Source organism: Caloenas nicobarica, chromosome 7, assembly GCF_036013445.1.
Source record: "Caloenas nicobarica isolate bCalNic1 chromosome 7, bCalNic1.hap1, whole genome shotgun sequence".
NCBI lineage: Eukaryota > Metazoa > Chordata > Aves > Columbiformes > Columbidae > Caloenas > Caloenas nicobarica.
In genome coordinates this window covers 25,691,370-25,711,255 of record NC_088251.1, presented here as the reverse complement: position 1 = coordinate 25,711,255, position 19,886 = coordinate 25,691,370, and the positions used below count along the sequence as shown (strand labels likewise).

The window sequence follows — 19,886 nt, the reverse complement described above, 5'->3', positions numbered from 1 at the left end:
ACATTTCCCTGTCTGCACAGTGAAGATGCTTTTTTTCGCTGAAACATCCCTGGTTACAGCTGGGTAGAGAACAGCTGATTGCATTTTCCTCCCTACTCCTGTCTCAGGGGACCATGGGCACAGAACAGTGTTGTTCCATGGGGACTCCTGGCACAGCTGCACAACACACAATTTCTTAAGCTACATCTGGAACGAAGATAAGCTTACTGCAGAGCAGGGGTTCCCACAGCAAAACTTGTATCTGAAGGGTGAGATTTGTGGCCATCCTTAGCAGAACCAGTTCAGGATCCCAGCTGCAGCGACTCAAAGGTCTCTTGAGCAGTCTGCAAACACTGCAGCCCGAACGGGGGTGAGAGAGAACCCGCAGCACCCCCGTCACGGGGCTGCCAGCTTCAGGGAGCCCCTCGGCTTCACCTCCCCATCCCCGCATCACCTGGGGGCAGCAGGAATCGCTGGGAAGTTTGTTATGGGGGCCCGGAGTGAATTCGGTTAGGTGGCCCTCCCACCTGATCCCCAAACATTAAGCGACCTGTCACAAACACAACTCTAGAAAGCTGTTTCTCAGAACAAATTGACATTTTCAGGAGAAGACCAAACAAATAAATACAATAATTTAAAAACTGATATGACATTGACTAAGTAACTTTTTAGTTTGTTTTTGGTTTTGTTTTTTAAATAATTGACTTAACTACAGAAGGTTTTTATTTTAAACATCGAGACAATATCCTATATTTCAGTATTTAACCCCGCAGTCAGAGATGATCTCAAGTTACAACTGTGCAATGATAATAAAGTCAGTCAGTGTCAAACATCTGACAGGTTTTGGCCTCTCTTCCAGGAATGGTACCAATAAATATGGTGATACATCTCCTTTGTCAGTAGAGCAAGATAATAATCCCGAGTGAAATGAATTATTATAAGATTTTTTCAGAGCTATTTCATCAGCATACTGATATTAGAATCAATCCCTTCAGTCTGTGCTGAACATTGACCTGAGCACATCAGTCCATCACCAATCCTGGAGCTGTCAAGTATCTTAAACAGTTTGGTCCTTCTAGAGACATTAGTTAGTGTCTAGGGATGACATAACCTAACCAAAATACTGCATTACTAGGTGGCTGTTCCCCTATTTTAAGGGAAAGAAGGAGCACTGAGGCAAAAGGGTTAAGCTCGCAGAGTGTCAGTGCCACCAGCACTGAGGATTTGGGTGAAAGGCAACTCCAGTTTGATCAGATGTAAATGGCACTTGAGCGCTGAGGCAACATGACGCAATGCAAACTGGTTTTCAAATGGAGTTAAGAAAATAATACACCCTGATCTCACCCTAGCTCAAAAACATCTGTGTTCAGCATTGACCTGCTCAGGTATAAATCCCCTTTAAGTTTTCCTTCTACTTTATTTATATTTAAAAGTAGAATGTAATGGATTTGTATTTTCCCAAGTTAGAAAGCATTAAAAAACACAGAGAGAGTTTTCACATTTACAAGAGTAACACCTGAACAGAGCACTAATATGAAGAATACTTAATATACAACCTGACTGCATTTAAATATTAAAAAAAAAAAAAAAAAAAATCAAACCCAAATGCAAAGTGAATCCAAATTCCCTTTTTTAAGAGGCATCCATCACACAAGTGAAACAAATTATTTTATCCATCTAGCTAATATTTAGATGAGTATTTGGTTGTTGGTTTTTTGTTTGTTTGTTTTCCCAGATCTCCAGTAACATACATTGTATTTTATGCTTTCCAAAAGCATAGAAAATCCCTCAAACACAAACACTATTTTTATTACCAACAGCAACTCCAGTTAGTATCCTGAAGACCCACAATACCTGTAATGAGCAAGCATCTGTTTTTCCTGATTAGAAAATCATTGGTGTCCTTCCCACTTGTTTTTAATTTATTTTTCTCATCCAGGAATGATAACCAGTGTTTAGTACTGTAATAACAAATCTGTATCGATGCATAAACCATAGGTAATTCACACCAGAGCTGTATGAAATCTAAGAGTTGTTCCAGCTTTTATAATATACAATAGCCAAAGCACTCAAGGGGCTTTTCCATATTGTTCCAGTCCCTTCTGCAAGCTCTCTCTTTCTGACCAGTTTGATACTGGTCCTATTTTATCATCTTCCTAGAGTTGGGTGCTTTATTTTGGAGGAGTGCTTGGGATGGCAGGGGTGGGAAGGTGAATCAAGATTATACCACATGTCAAGTAGCTTAAAAGTACGGATTATGATGGCCATGGTATGAAAGTACACTTGCTATTTTAAAGCTTTAGTTTGACTGTTCAAATCTTTAATTCTGCACACCTGAGGACAAGCTAACAAACACAAGGTTTTAGGATGTTATAGTGCTTAAAATTCTCAAAGTGCATTACTTGAAGAAAGGAAGAAATCAATGTTTGGTACTGCTTACGATACTCTGGACCATAAAACACACCCGTATAGAAACTGTTTAGCTAAACAATAGATAACAGCAGAAGTGACTTTTTTTTTAGTTACTCATTACTTCTCTGCTTCTGGTAAAACTTTAATAAAAGGAACTTTAACATCTAAGATTGTTATCAAAATTTGGATGCTCACAGCTCCAGAGGCGTCCTGAGTAAGGTGCCATATTCCACTGGTTTCAGACTTGGTTTGTATAAAACTCATTTTGAGTTCAGACTTTAGGGAGGCCAAAGTCCCAGCGCCTGAATGAAACATCCAGAACTCAAAGCCAGTTTCATAGGAGCCAGCTCTGTTTAATTCCCCTTTGTCCAGGAATGAAAATTTGATCTTTAACTACTCTATGTTATTGAATTAACACATCACAGCACATTCCAGCTAGCAGGTCCTATAGTTAAGTATTTTCTAGATGAAATTTTAAAGCTTTTGTAAGCACCAGGGGCTCCTGTTCATATATAAATGTCAGGTGAACATTATGTAGACAGCCTTCTAACTTACTGGAACAAAGCACAAACCAAAACAACAAAAGTACAATCACACATATTTCAAGAAAAAAATTATAATTCCACAGCACTAAGTTCTTTGACACTGCAAGTTTTCCTTTGAGACAGAAATGAATGTTCCTCTCTCTTCATCAAAACATACCGCACATTCCTAGTTTCCTGGAGTATCTTAGACATTGACCAAAGTCCACATAGGACACTGGAAATAATGGTCTCATCCTTCCTTGACAAACCTCTCACTTCAAACAGGCCCTGCACTACGCTGTGTTACACTATCATAAAACATTTCTCACTGGGAAATTGTTTGCAAAGTTGTTTTTAGGAGAAAATAAATCTTTAAGCTGCCCACATGACCAAGGCACTTGGAACAAATAACCTTAGAGGTGTACGGGGGTGAAGGCACAAAGTTTCACTCTCAGCAGACACTTGATGTCGGACCAGAGAGGGAACACAAGAGAAGCAAAGGTTACACGCACGCTGTCACCTGGGGTTTATGCAAAACCAGAATAACCACTGGTCAGGATAGATGCACGTAAAAAGAACTTACTGGAAATCACTTTTAATATAAATAAAACAAAACTGCTTATGATTTGTGGGGTATGGCAGTGTGGCAGAGTAATCTGAACAGCCTTTGTTTCATGTCTCTAAAACAAGCATTCAGTAAGTAATTCAAATTACATGAGTCATCTTTGGTAATACTGTACATTTGTGTCAATCACTTGGTAAACATCTGTTCTGGATATTTAGAGTGTAATTAATCGTAACTACAAACTTATTTTAAAGTTGCAGAAGCATCCTCCAACTGTACATCAGGTTGTAAAGGGAAGAGTTCAGACTAGCAATATCAAAATTACTTCACAGAGTTATGTAGCAAAAGTTACAATTCATTGTCATACAGCATTACACTAGTTTGTCATTTTGTCTACGGTCAAAGTGAGTTTATAGTCAGCATTATTATAAATGAACAGCAAAGTATCTCCCAAAGCAATTTAAGGGAATAAGATTGAAAGCTAGGAGATTTGATTAAAGTATCATTTTCTAACTTTGTTTTCTAACCCTAAATTATTAAAATACAGAAAAAACCCCATCATTTTAAAAAGATGCATCATCTAGAAAAGAAGTCTCATTCCTTACAATATGATTTAAATCTAACATAGAAGAATAAAACAGTGCTACATTAAATACAGTCAGGAGCATTCAGATGCCATGATGTAGGTACAACGTGCTGTCCTCTGTTACATGGCCCAACCACGGGTTTTTCTTTGCTTTGATGCGTGTTTGGTGGTCACTGAACTTTTCCCACTTATCCAGCAGTGGATTGTCCACACGTACTGTGTTAATACTCAAGGGTCAGCATTTATTTACAATTTAAAAGCAGCACAGAAGCTGTTCTACAGCTGTGCTCACTCCACTGCAGTACTGGAACGAGCACAACAGCTGGGATATCTCAGGGAATGCATCATTGTTCTGAATGGCCTTTTTTTCCCCATTTTATCAGAAGATGGCTCATCATTACTTTTCCCAGCCAGATTAGCAGGCTCTGTCTGGAATTGTTCTATTTGAATCTCAAGATGTTTTTGAATGGCTAAACCAAGGACTTCTGGATCCACAGATGCCCCATACACTTCCCATGTCATTCCTTCATCATCCCATCTTACTTCACGTACCGGAGATTTGGGGGCCTCCAAGTCCTGCTCCAGGTTTACCTCTGGGAACACGTGCGAGTGGCCTTCTGCTGCAGCCGCCGGGCTTGTTGCCACAGATTTGCATTCCATGGTTGGAAGAGTTTGTACCTCGGCATCTCTACGCTCAAGAGCTGGTTTCAGTCCTTTGGTTAAATCATTCATAGAGGTCATAGTCCACATATCCTTAGTTGTCATCACCACATCTGCACCTTGCTGGTTACTAAAGGCAACACAGGCAGCCTTTGTTTCTGGAGGAGGTCTTTCCTGCTGAGCACAGTGTTGAGCATGTTGTGGTTGTTCTCCAGGAATGCTGCAGCACTTCAGGACTCTCTTGGCATCCAGGCCCGATTCACTTACTGAAGACACCAGCTTAGGATATGTCAGAATGTCTGAAGTAGAAAAGGAATGAAAATAGCCAGGTGCTGCCTGCTCTTTTCCCGACTCACTAACTGAGCACACCAATCGTGGAACAAGTTGTATAGAAGGTATGGGCAAAGAATGGCAATAGGCAGGGACGGTGGCATCTGCCTTCAAACAAGGGTCCTGCCTTATGTTACAAGGCCCTGCAGAATTGTTATGAACTGTCATCACCATGGGGGAGTATGCAGAATTTGGAATATTACCATAAGTCAGACCACCATGAATAATCCCAGTGGCTTGACTGAACATTGTCCTGTTTGAGAAGCCATTTCCAGGCATGTGGGGTCCTAGAACAGCTGTGTGAAAAGTTCCAGGATCTGTGTAAACAGTAGTGTTTCGTGGAATACCACCGCTGTCATAGCTATTTGTGGGTACTTTTTCAGCTCTAGGTAGAACTGGAAGATGCGTCACAATGTTCTGACAGTGAGATGTATTTTCATTTGTTTCTGATCCATAACCCTGTGTTTGGAAAGACATCCTAGCCACTGGTGGGCCATGCCTGCAGCTAGAAGAGCTTAGGCTGGAGTGAGTAACACTGGCTTCTGTGTGAGCAACGTAAGTCTGCTGTTTGCAGCTGCAAGTTAGGTCTGAGTGGCTTCTCTGAAGGGCAGTTCCTGGTTCTTCCATTTTACATGTGCTTTGCTGGTTGGCAATGCAGGCTGAAGAAACATTCTCAACAGTGCTGCTCTTTACATACATCTTAGTGTCCCCTTCTTCCCAGGATACTTGGGACTGTTCAGCAATAAGAAAATGGTTTGTACTCTTAGTTCTTTGTGAATTGTCATCAGCTGACTGGCCACCTATGGTTTGGACCACTGATCCAAGTCCCATCGTACCAGGCTGCGAGAAGGACCATCCAGGACTTGGCACACTCCTTGCATCACTCTCCTTTCCCAGGGTATGGCAGATGGTGCTACTGTGGCTTTTCTTCAGCTCCTGTTTGTTGCTTTGCCTTTCCTCTAAACTTGATTGCCCAGTACAGGCCAGACTTGAGGAGCTCTTCGACAGGGGGTGACTGTTGACATTCAGGAGACCGTCACAAGTAGAACTTAGTGTGTCCTGGTAGGAATGAGTGTGGAGCTGGTGGCTGTCAGCCGACATGGCAAAAAAGAGGTATCTGTAAGAAATGGTGAAGAAGAAGAAAAAGAAGCAACTTAAGAAGGAAGTATATGCACTGGAAACTATAATATCTATTGACCTTCTGCCTGGGCTTCTTGCTTTTCACAGTTCACAAACACTTTTTAAAAGCACTGTACTGTAGTCTCTGTGTACTCAGACTGGGAACCACTGAGCTGGACGGAAAATCTGCATCTCGGCACAGAGTCTGTTAAGAGTACATGCTTCAGTGCGTGGTTTGGGCTTCTTATGCCAATCACTGGTGGGAATCCACAAGTTCACGCTGGCTGAGCAAAGTACACACTCACTGTACCAGAAGCAGGGTAAAAACAAACCAAGAAAACCTTAAAACAAAGCTCTGTCCTTTTTTTAGTGCACTCAGTCACTTCTATTGTTAGAAAACACTTGTTTCTACTGATTGGTATAGTATCCTGCATGTTGTTAACATTTGTGTAGCACTTCCACATCTAAGAAAAGTTGTAATTGAAGATTTGAATCCGACCAGATTTAGTGATCCATTGGTTGAATCAGATCTTCCACTAATTGACTACTCACATTCCCTTGGTGTCACAGAGGTCTTTCAGCATTTGAATAACTAAGTTATTTTAATATGCTAATATATCTTTATCTATCTACACACATACATATCTCTCTTTCCTAAAAGAACCCATTCTGTTGAACAGAAAAATCTAGAGCAACATTCATTGTTGCCAGGTCAAATACTACCGGAAAATCTGTTGTGCAGAAGTATAGCAGAAGCCACAAATTCTCATTTAAGAGAACTTTCCCTCAGAGGCACTGTATAAGCTCTGCCTCCCTAGCAGGACTCCTACAGAAACCTTCACAATTTCTCGTGAACTGTATCACTGAAATAAAAATGAATATGTGAAACAAGACGGGTATGTACACGTGGTGGACAAAAGCACTCTGTAAATCTAACAGGAAAGTTCACTCATGACTCCAAGCAACCTGTGGTTACAAGGGCTCACATTCAAATCTCTTAGTGAGAAGCTTTTCATATGTGATCCTTTTAATATATTTACAGGCTCAGAGAGTCATCTACCAACATAACTGATAAAGAGCACGCCTTTTGCTCCATCCACAAACCAAGAGCTCCACCGCTGAGCCAGACAGCTATCCGTGCTTACACTTGTAATTCCATTTTTGTTGTTAACTTTGGCAAGCTAATAGTTCAGGTTGTAATCTTCCCACCACCTGTCATCCACTTTCATTGGCTGTTTTCCATAATGAAATCAAATCAAGCAAGGCAACATTAAAAAATAACAGTAAAATATAACATTTGCAATCACTTCTTTGAGAAGTTTCTCACTGTGGGTTGTGTAGTAGGGACTTGTGACTGGCAGCAATATCCTTTAGCATTAGGGTTTGTTCAAATTCAGACTGTATGCAGAAAAAAGGCAGTTTCCCCTCCTTCATACAATTTTTTTCAGTCAGAAGTTAAACTCCTTACAGACTTCACCTGCACCAAGCCTGCTCTGTATGCCACGCAGCCTCTCTGGCCTGTGAGACTCCAGAGGCTGGTGGCATCTGAGGACAACACAAAAGCATGTTTTCTTCCAGGAATGGAACCTCAGGCTCCTGCGTTAGAGGCGCTGCTGGGTGCAGCTGCAGTCAAAAGCAACCACTTCTTGCCAGGCTGGCTGTCGTATTTCTGCGCGTTCTTCAAAAGCCCTCACAAAATCTCACCTGACACTTAGAAGAGAAGCAAGAACTGGGAAAACGACAGTTTTAAAACACATCACACATCTCCTCCAGCATGTTATCTATCCTGCAGCCACTTACACGTTTGGGTATAGTGTGCTATGTAGAGTTCAGTGGAGTCACTAGTATTAAACACCAGAGCATGGCTGTCTGCAAGGTGAAGACCTCACATTTAATCTCTTTAAAGATAACACCTGCAAAGGCTTTCACACACACTGGGATGAAACAACATTTACTAATGGAAATCCTCAGTCACAAATATTGGGTGTCAGGTGAAAGGAAGCTTCAAACACATCCTGTTACAGACGATATAAGGTTGTGCAAACTTAGAAGACCTCTTTCACAAACTTTACAAGGTTTGAATATATATATACACACACAGATACCAAGATGTCTGTTCACTTTATGTAGCATTACTGCAGAAACCTCTGTAACTGGAAGAAGTGATGCGACCTTGAGACTGATTCATCACCTGAATGCGAAGAAACACATTCGGATGAATGAAACAGTCCAAACTGTCATCACTGAAAACAACATCCAGTGTGATGTTTGCAATGAAACCTTCAAACGGGAACTCTGAAGAGATTTATTTTTGCCCCACCCACAGAGACTGCAGCTGCAATCAAAGCCAAACATGGGCCAATGCTTACATACATTACACATGTACAAATACGTATAAAACATTGTAACCAGCAGCTATCAAGAGCATTTGAACATCTTTTCTCAGATGGACCAGTGTTCCATTCTAGCACAATTGTAACAATTATCCTATGACATTTGGACCTTAAAAACAATGGGAACAATTACCGGTTAAGTAAAACAGCATCTCACCTGATGCTGTAGGACATAGTTAAGAATGCGGAAAAAAAGAAACAGTAAAAAATAAAACAAAGCCTCATTCAAACAAGATGAGTCAGCTTTCCTTAGAATAATGCACTTTCCCATTGTGTTGAAATCCAAAGTTCTGTTTTCCCAGACAGCCTGAACATGTCCCTGTTCATAGGCCACCTACTGCTTTCTCCCTCTATTCCCTGCTTCGTTTCCCCACTGGCAAGACCTATGAGCCTGTACACAACTGCACATTTTGCCCACCGGTCAGAGGCAGGGCCCTGAGCCGGACTTGCACACCAGGACCTCTGCGTGGAGGGTGGTGGCTGCAGAACAAACCACTGGTAGGCTCGGCCTTTGCTCACCTCTGCTGCAGCCAAATAGCCAAATGGTGCCACAGCATTTCACAGTGAGCATGCAGGTGTGCCATGAACTACATCAGCTTGCCAACCCTGTTTGGGTTTTTCTGCTGGTTTTTTGTTTGTTTGTTTGTTTTAAACTGGCTTAGCTCTCACTACATCAGATCATCAATACAGCCACATCGATCACTAACATCAGCAGAGAGACAAAACAGAAGACCACTCTCCTCTGCAGAAACGCAAACTTACTAGTGGCATAAACCTAGAGAAGAGTCCTTAGACTTTAGAAATGGCACATAATCCCATACCCTCCTTCCCAAACTCTACATTTCACATGTGCAATGCTGGCATTGATTCCCCAGGGTACACAAAAATTCTTACATGTGCATATACATCCCTACAGAAGAGACACAAAACTACATGCACACGCACTAGAGGTGCTGTACTTCCTACTCCAGCTTGAATGGTGTGACAAACTAAACAAACAAACAAAAACACTAAGAACAACAACAAACAAACAAACCAAAAAAACCAAACCCAAAACATGGAACCTCTCTACTATAATTTCACAGTCGTGCAATCCCACTGTATTTTGTGAATCAGCTAATCAGGAATGGATTAACCACCTGAAACATAGATATAAACACAGCTGACTTGGTGGGTACTTAGGGACCCGAAACAACTTTCCTTGTGCCTGTCGGTTGGAGAAGACTACTTTGCTTAACTTTGTTTTCTAAAAAGTAAATACATCGTTTATAGGAAAATAATTTTGTTCAAGTATTCCCATCGTAGATTCTGAGTTGATCTGAGAGATTTTTTAAAAATTCAAAAGAAATCTGCACCTGAATACACAAACAAGAAAGCATGAACTCTGAGGCAGATACCCTGCTATGAATATATAGAAAATTGTTAGACAAGCAGAGAAAGGATTAGGATAGAAATGGAATTAACATCCACTATTTTTGGCTTAGCTTCAGATAGCTTATGAGGGGATCCAGGCTGCTTTCACTAATTCCACTGAACTACTTTAAAGCTACAAATGTGTATTTTGCTATGACTTATGATTAAAGTTGTGACCTATTTAATGCACTGCTAGTAAACGTAGTCTCAGAATATTAAATATTATGTATGTTATAAATTGAAAGACATCCACTGGTAAAATAACTATGATTCCAAAATTCTTCAGTAGTTTTATATTGCATGCATGTACTTTTAATCACAATTTTGACAAGAAACACAAGTGGATATAAAGTAGAATAATTCCTTACTATCATGTCAATACATAGAGCAAGCTTTCATGTAATATATAACACCACGTGATATTTCACTATGATTGTATTTAGCTCCTGCATTATATATTTGCTAGTGTTTACTTTCTTCCTTGCATTGGCAGGCTTCACAGGAGTGATATCATAAACAAGACATCCACAAAACAAATTACAGCTTTCAAAACAAGGATAGTAACATGGGATATTAACTTGAGAGGATGTGTTAATAACAAAAGAAATCCAGCCATGCTTGCATTTGTTCCAACAAGCAAACAAACTACAAAATTGCTGTAAAATTAACTCAGCTGCTGGAAATCTGCACCACAGCTTAGCAAATTATACCACACTGAATACGTTCTTTCCTAAGTACTCTGTTACTACAGTACCTAAACACATTGTTATGCAGTACGAGTCACCAACCAAATTGAACAATACCAGTTAGTTGCAGAATTTGGGAAGAGACAAAGAGGAACTGCATTTAAAATTTAATATTAGTTACTAGAACTATACACACAGTGCCAGAGAATTATTTCTCTAAGTTTTCCACAGTTTATTTTTGCTTTATATAACTGTGATGGTCAACTCACAAATCAACAAGACTTGTAATAGTGGCTGCAGCTGTTTCACCCTTCACTTTGCTGATCACACAATCAGCAAGGAATATTCTTTTTCTTCATACATTTCATTCTGCGCTTTCAAAACCAGCATCTGACTACAAAATAAGTGATAAAATCAGAGCTGGTTTCAGAGGTGAGAGCATTAATATGCAAGTGTGGCATTTGGAAGAGCTAGGTGGCTTGATCTATCCCAAAATTTTTGGGTGATGACTGTTAATGTCAGGTACTGACCAGGACCCTCCAGGGTGAGCACCGGCACCTTTTGAGAAGACAGGGGGTTGCAAGGCCTTTGCCCAGAGTTTGCTCTTTCATTTGCATCATTCTGGCTCTGCTGTGCATCAGCACTTGGTAACCTGTACAATAATCAACTTCATAAGACGAATACAGAATTTCTGCAATAGCACCAAACTATGAGACAAATACATTTGTTTTATACAAGGAGAATAGTGTGATTTTAATTAATTTATGAGATTTACTTGAATAGAAGGGTGCTACATGTAAGTTCTTAACTCTGTTTAATCTTATTACAGATGCCATGGTAATAAATTTGAAAAGGCAAGAGCAGTTTATAGTTAAAATGACAGAACTTTAATTATGACCTAAGGGGCAGTTGTCACTTAGCTATAAACACTGCTGACACCTGCCTGGAACACAAGACAACACGCACAGACATAACTAAATTTCTGCCTAAACAGCCAAGTTACGTAGGGTAGCAGAAGCAATGCAGCATATTCACACTGTGTTCTCTTCAGGTCTGGTATTTTAAGCAATGTGTCTTCCTTATTGGCATCTACAACTGAACTTCTAAGATAAACATTTACAATGGTAAAATGACATTAAAAGGAACATGTTCTAATATGACATTAATTTCTTTTAGAACTCTATTTATTTTAAAGATGCTCATACCACCAAAATTAAAAAAAAAAAAAAAAGAGTATGGTCATGTTTAAAAATTCATCCCGACTTGCCCCCATTGAGAATGACCAGTACTTTACACAAAGGTTGATGTGCTGGTATTATGAGACCTGACAGCCTCCCCCCAGCTACACCCCCCTGAAAGAAATAGTCCCTTAACAGTAATCACTAGCATCTACTGTTGGGCGGGGGGACTCAAACCACTTGAAAGGCATTGGCAAAACAGGATTAGCCATGGTAAAAAGCTTAGAGATTCAAGTGTCTGGGATTAGGGGGGCTTGTGTTTTTAATTGTTATTTTATTTTGGTGAGGCATAAGGGAAGGGAAGAAACAGAGGAGTTACAATAGGGGAAAAGGTATTACTCATCAGGGCACTTCAAGGACTTTCTCTGAAATTTGTAAATACAACTATACCAATGCAACTAGATTAATATAGAATCAGGTTGAGACCCCAATTACTTAACCTTTAATCCACCATCTTCCTTTAGGCTTTCAACTTTGGAAAATTAACTATGCCTTGCTCAGTTCAATCTGCTAATGCCCTCTTCTAAATATTTTGAGTAATCTTATAATATTTCCAAGTATCAGACAGATCTACAGGACAGACTGATCTGGGCATGTACATGTGCCATCAGAAGGACACAACAGACCAGTGCATATGATGTACGCAAATGAATGGGGTTATTTTTCAGTTCTGCACCACTAGAAGCACAAGTGACAGTGGTGCCTGTCACTGGGACCACAATTCACTTGTGAGAAAAGTAGTATATTTGACAGGCTAGAAAACACAAGAGCAGAAGAGCTGCGACAGTGCGCAGCACAGCAAAAGCATAGATTGTGCATGTTTTACGTACATATAAGGTGACTTGTCACAGCTTTTATTTTCTTCCTGTTAATTATCACTTTGTGTGTCAGGTTTGGCTTAAAATTTCCAGCCTTGACTTTGTCTTTTCACCACCTGAAGCTGAGCATACTGGACAGACATGTCTCTGCACTGACTGGAAACAAGATGAAAAGGAGAGAGTGCCCTTTTCTCTGTGTATTAGTGAACCCCAGCTATCTCCTTGCTTCAGACCCAAGCAGATACCTCCTCCCCCAAACTCTGAAGTTACCGTGGGTAGCCTGGTTACCAGTGACCTCACCAGGAGATAACAAAATAGTTGCCATGTCAGAAAGTGAACAGCTTCAAACATTTTTTGATGCATTCACTTCAAGGGAGAATGACAAGGCTATTGTGTCCACAATTATCCCAATAGCATAAGAAAAGTCATGCAAGAGGATGAGCATTCACTTTTAAGAAACAGCAGGGGCAGCCCACAGCCCTGGCAGAGCTGGGAACTCTGAAATTCTAAAATGAAAAAAGCTAAAATGAGAGTGCCATGAGAGAAGAGCCTGAGAGGGATGAACCAAAGTAGACTATTTTAATGGCAACTTTAATTGAATTACCAGGAAAGACAATTCATACAGGGCTGTAAATAAATTATTGGGAAAGCAGAGAGGGTACACTCTGTCACAAGGGAAGCATGTGTTGGGATGTAGCCCTGGCACCATCACATGACGCACTGTGCAACTACGGCATCCTCTTCACCACCTTTCCATATTCAATCATCTATCCCAGAAACAACTTCAAAGATCTCTTAGGATTTTCATGTATTTTTATAATAGAAGAAACTTACAAGCAAAACATTACTCCTGCTATGTCTCCACGTGTACAGACCTACCTGAGTGTACAAGCTGCCCTAAAATACACCCAACAGAGCTAAAATATGAAATATTGTATAGTCATATTTGATGCTCACTTCTAGTATTTGACAGATCACTTCTTTAAAGCTCATCCCGTCAGTCAGAAGACTTAAAACCTTTTCATTACAAATGAAATATTCTGACATGGTCTTGTAATCAACTATTTTCAGCATCTGAGGCTTTAAAAAAAACCCCACAAAACAACAAATATTACAACAGCAGGCAACACTGACCTAGAATCATGCTTACAGTGAACTGTGTGCCTACAGAAGTGGTACATTAATATAATTGCCTTTCTGGTTTAAGCAGAACAGAATTATGCAAAATGAAACTGTTAATTCAGCTGCCAGGTCTGTGCTGTTAGGAATTGCTGGCTACCGATATCTACTGGCAGTACAAAAGTCCTGCAAGAAAAACATTGCATAATTTCTTTGGGAATTAATCTTTAATGCACAGAATTTGCAGTGACCTATCTATATTTGGATTTATTTCAGGGAGACAGACACTAGCGAACTTTTTCCTTTTCACAGCGGCAGATCAAATCCTATTCCATGACATGTACCAATTTGGAGGGGACAGGGTCAGTCTGGTATTGAACGACTGATCCTGCTCAGAGCTCCCTTTTTGGGTCCACTGGTCAGTCCTGAACAGACTACCCCCAAAGCAAACCCACTGACCTGGAAGTCTGCAAAAACACATGGCCATAGCTCGCTCAGCAAGCCTCTACCCATCAGAGGCCCAAGCCTGCAAACTGTGAATCACAGTTGCCTGTGAAGCATCATGAACTTAAAAATCCTACGGAAAATCAAAAGCCCACTTATGGCCTGTTTCCAGTCTGACAGCAAGGGAGTACAGCTACATATTAATGCAATCTTCTTACAATAGCCCAGCAGTTTGCACGTCCCAATTCCACCCAACTGGCTAAGCGATTAAAATGTGTTTTAGTAGAAAATACTCAAAGCATCATAGCAGCAGTCAGAGGGAAGATATGAACTCAGTTTGGTTTAGCCTCCCTGTCCTACGGATATCCCAGCTTTAATTTCAGGATTCAGCACTGCAGTTAGTTACTTTTCAACATAAGGGCAATGAGATACTCCATCCTAAAAAGTGAACGCACATCTGACACCTAAAGCTCTGTCACACAATCTGTGCCAGTCAATGCAGAGTTAGTGTGCATGTGCTTTGTGCTGCTGGAAAGAGATGGCCAAAGCACAGAGGCTCAGCCTCTAACATACCCAGCCTCCCAGAAACACTAACTCACTCGTGCTCAGTGTTATGCCAAGAGCAATCACAGCTTTATAACTAATTACAGTGGCAGACTAAGTTCAAATCTGCCTTAAAAATACTCACTAGGTATAGCCGCAAGTACAGCAGCTCACATATCATCCTTAATAGAAGGCTGGCAACTCCTATAGCGGCACAGAATAGGAGTAATAGTAACATAAACAAAAGTAACAGTAATCTGAAGCTCTCCAAACATCTCCGTTAGGATAAAGGAAGAAAATATCTGCAGACTGAAAGATGCCTCACCTAAATAATCAAAGATGGTTCATTCTTCTTCTGCATGTAACAGTTAAATCTCTCTCCTGCCTAAAAAAACCTGGCAACTTATTGAGCAAGACCTATTAGTTTGCTTTCATTTTCTTGTTCCCTTATTTTTCCCTGTGATTGAACACTATGCAAGGGCTAAAAAAACCTGCTCTTTATCTAAATGACAGCATTTATGAACTGTACAGAAAACATTAGAGAAAAGAAAGATTCAAAAAGGCAATCCATTTATGTCCAGAAATTGCTCTCAGCAGCGGTAGGGAAAAGACTGACTTCTACATTGTAGATTGACAGAAGACTGCCTTCTAGATTATATATATATATAAGATTGCTCAGTAATTAGAAAGAGGAAGCAATTGCCTTCTAATTCTGTCTGTGCTCACTGACATACTGTGTGACCTTGAGCAAGCCATTCCCTTTGTGACTCAGTTTACTCATCTGTGACTCAGGGATTAGATGCAGAAGCCCCTGATGTAGGTATTTAAAGGCTTAATTCATGACTGCAGAGCACTCTGAAATCCCAGAATGAAAAATATTAAATTTAAGACATGGAAAAGAATGTATTGTGGCGCTTCTTTTGTAATATTTGGTTTGAAAGAAATAAATAGAGCATCTCTATGTGAAATTCTTGTGGCACTTGCAGAAACCTCATCTTGCCAGTACAGGTCAGACACTATCCATGCCTCAAAAGCATCTCTTTAAAGCAGCCCTTCCTCCAGCTTCCCAGCAGCAGGTGCGGATGAGTAATCTTAAGGATTCCAAATACATAAAATTAGTATTAACAAAACTTCTCAAATTAGATGCCATATGTATATATTGTATATCATACGACATAATATGCATGCTAACAAGATGCATATTATATATGCATGGTATATTAAGCAGCAATGGTTCATTATAAGTAGATTCATTATACCTTTACAAGCAGAGTTGTCACAACTGCAGACCATGTTGTCCTGCAGTGCTGCATTCACTTACAAGCTTTTATTTACTATGATGAAGTTTTCAAGAAAATCTCCCTGCCAGAAGGATTCTGTGACAAATTTAAGTTTTCAGTTCACACTGCAAGCTCTCCTTTATGTATCTTTAAGCTGGAAAAGAACTGGCAATTTCTATCCAGAGGGATAAGTGGTGCTACACACATATTGTCAAGTGAGTATTGAAAAGGACTAAAAAGAAGATTATCTAATCATGTTTCATAGCGTTGCTAATGGTTGCCATTGTCCAACTGTAGTATAAGCTAGCTTTAAAACCCTACAGATGAGGAATATGGGAGGAACTAGGAATAAGTTTCCTTTTCAAACTTGTTCTTTCATCATAAATAACAGTTATGATGTCAAACTGCGGTGTCTCTCTCCCTCAAAAAAAGCAACTCTTCCAGTTATTCTGTGGTCTGATCAGACCTATGTGGGCAATCTATAATTTTCAGAAAACATCTGAAAGGGGTAAAAGGGAACATGTCTCTACTCTCTCAGGACTGAGAGAAGAAAAACATTAGCAGTCAGCTAGAAGAGATCCCATGCTCACAAGATGCCATCCAAAGCTTGTCTGACACCGAAGACATTAAGCGAAGAAAACCCAAGACACTAAAGCAAACTAAAGCTTGCAAATGTTTTGTAAAATCCAAGCATGTGAAGAACTTTCTTAAGAACTTATGTTTACATCCTGTTCTATGTAAACAAGTAAGTTTCCCCTCTTCTTAGTTAATCTCAACCACAACATGAGCTGCAGAAGTCTCTACTTCCTTATTAATATTTCAAAATGTCAGAAACACAAAATATTAAGGTATAAACTTGGGACAACTCGGGAGCTGCAGGTTCAAGGCAATGCAGGTTCCTGTCACCTCCAGGGCAGAGGAAGATCCCACCTGTACGACATGGACAGCTAGAGGGTAACTCTTTGAGCATCTGCTGATGAGTGCTCACAACAAGATACTCATTGTAAAGAAGTAAGTCTCTGTTACAGGAATTTATTGCTTTTCAAACATTGTTTTGAACATATTCAAGACCCAAGTGGACAAAACCCTAAGAAATCTGATCTGATCTCATAGCTGTCTCTGCTTTGAGCAGGAGGTTGGAATGGATGAGTTCCCAAAGTCCTTTTCAAATTGAATGATTCAGTGATTTTTTTTTAATTGTTTTTGTAATTTTCTTCTTTTATCTGTCATTGCCAATGAGAAGTTTTCATATAGCTTCTCATTCTGAGCCTCAAAAGAAGCTGGAATGTGCAACCATTTTGCAATATTAAACCAGTTACTTAATTGATTAACGGAATCTGTACCTTTTACTGAAACAAGGTAAAATAGGAATGACTTTTGAAAGGAACCACGAAAGCGATGTCTGTATTCTACAGGCAACCTGATACCTATTAAAGGAGGCAATGAACTCCAAAAGTTTCTTTCCAGTGTGTTAGCACCTTTCTTGTTACTAAATTAACAAAAGCACTCCACCCCTTCTGAAGTTCAGAGGCCATTCAGAACCAGATAAAACTGCTAAAATAAGATTTCTCTTTTTCCTTGACAATGTTTCAATATTCACTTACCCACCCTGTTCAGTCATAAACACTGAACTTTCCCAGCAGATTCTTTGAAGAAAGCAATACAATAATTTTAAGTTTAAAAAAAAATCCAGTTTAGAAGAGTAAGGGTGGCTTTGTGCATTCATCATCTATCTCTCCAATTTCCATGTCAGGTTTGCTTAGTTTGAACCGAAAAGGAAGACAGATCTTTCAATTCAGCTTAGATGAACTGCGTTCTGTCAGTCTTAGGCACTGTTGACTAAAGCTCTCCACGTCAAATGAAGGTCTTACAACTGCTCAATCCCATTAACCTTTGTTTGCACACTCAGATGTGCCCTTGCTAAAGCTTAATTAGTAAATATTCTGCAGATGGAGAAAGACTCTTGCTCCTTTCTCTGTTTCATATTAAATTTGCACTGAGTAAGAGTTAAGCCATAATTTTGGACATACTGCTTTCAAGATGCACACAGGGAAAGGCCAGTTTAAAGGTGATTTTTCTTACAATGCATTTTTGGTGCAGAATGACACTTCGATATAACTCACGTGCTTAACACACACTCAACACCGTGCTAGCAAAGACCTGACTGATGTCAACTTCATTTAGTTAGACTGTACCTATTCCCATGCTCTGAGTACATATACTCACACAGCCTCAGAGTGATTTTTTGTAGTTCCTGTTGCTAAAGATAATTTATCTGAGTGGAACTTCATTCTGAAGTTTAACAGCTTTTGTACAGGAGAGAGAGCACCTTCTTCCCCACCATCCACTAAGAAATCAGAGGATACTCCAAAAGGACAGTTCTTAACATACATAAGAACTATCAGCTGCATAGCTTTAGATTAATTCAATAGTTATCATGCATCCAGGAGAAATATTGAATCAAATGATCTTAACCAGAGAACAACTCATTTAGTATCTCTCAGTCACTGCCTTCTCATTGTATCCCTCGTGCAGATGTTCCTGACCACTGTGCTCCAACATTTGCATTCTCCCCCTCTTTTTGCTTTTACAGAAGAGATCCCTCTCTCTCACCACTGAAACACCCTTCACCCTACTCCCCTCAGCAAAAAAAAAAAAAAAAAAGCTATTAAGGTTTGCATGACGCAAATCTTCCAGCATTTTAATAGCTCAGAGAAGTGTTTTCACAAATGACACTGTAAATGCATACAGCTTTACGTTTTACACCAGTTAAAAAACTCTTATTATCATACAATGAAACTGCAAGTATGAACCAAAAGGCCAGTGCTCACAAACCCTCCGGTGCTGCTGATGGTCACAGGAAATGAAAAGAGTGCAAGGTTGACAAGGAAAGTAAAGTGTAATATCATTTGCAGCCTATGATTCATGCTATACTGTTGTTCTTGGGCCAGAATGGTTTGGTACTACAAGCAACAAAATATCATTTACATCTGCCAAAGATACAAACTTCTGTATATTTTCGGAAGTAAGAGAATTGCCCAATGACTTGAGGATCACTTGCAACAATAAAATACGGCATATGATAACAAAAATAGGATTTTTATTTTTTCTGATTAATTGAAAAAAATAATTATATAGTATATAGAACATAGAAAATGAATAAATACCATCAACAACTCTGTCTGGTTCCTGAGCCTTTGAAAGCATCTTTCCTAGGGTGCATTCCCATGCAAATCGTATAACAGCTTGCAATATCCAAATACAAGGGACCAGTGAAGTACACTCCAGCTTCATTTTAAAACATTAACTACAGGGGAAAGGAATAGAGAAGGAAGAGCATTTTGCTACCGTTCTGCACAGAACTAACCAGCCTGCAGAGGCATAACATTATCTCACTGGTACAGCAAATACCTCTGCTCATCTGGAGTGTTTTAAAGCCATCTCCAATTTACCCTTTGACATCGCCCTTAACAGAAAGAAAATTAAACTTCAGAAGTATACTGATCAATAACCATTTGCATCTGTTTCACCCTCCCTCATATGCTCTTAATTTTTCAAGTGTATTTTGAATACGTATAGTTTTCTATGGAAGGAAAAACATGGATTTGGTATGGTTATCCAAAAGGGAATTATCACATTTGGTATTATAAACCAGCTCAGACTTCATAAGGCTATACGCAGTTTACTGCTTTTGTTGTTTATGCAGCCCTAGATAATTGTCAGATAAACTAAACTGTAAGTGCAGCTCTCTCTAGAGTACAGCTAAGATAAAATGTC

At 39.7% G+C, this 19,886-nt stretch overlaps 2 protein-coding genes across 2 annotated transcripts in view; both read right to left on the bottom strand.

The window, feature by feature from the left end:
- The window catches only part of RPS24 (ribosomal protein S24), a 155,940-nt gene that overhangs the window by 15,155 nt on the left and 120,899 nt on the right, over nucleotides 1-19,886 (bottom strand). The window lies entirely within an intron of this gene.
- Nucleotides 4,147-6,157, bottom strand: GPRIN2 (G protein regulated inducer of neurite outgrowth 2). Its single transcript, XM_065638560.1, has one exon. It carries the CDS (start codon nucleotides 6,155-6,157, stop codon nucleotides 4,355-4,357), a length of 1,803 nt encoding a protein of 600 aa, XP_065494632.1. The 3' UTR covers nucleotides 4,147-4,354.

Coding starts and splice junctions, on each gene's coding strand:
- GPRIN2 (XM_065638560.1), bottom strand. CDS start 6,157: ATGTCGGCTGACAGCCACCAGCTCCACACTCATTCCTACCAGGACACA.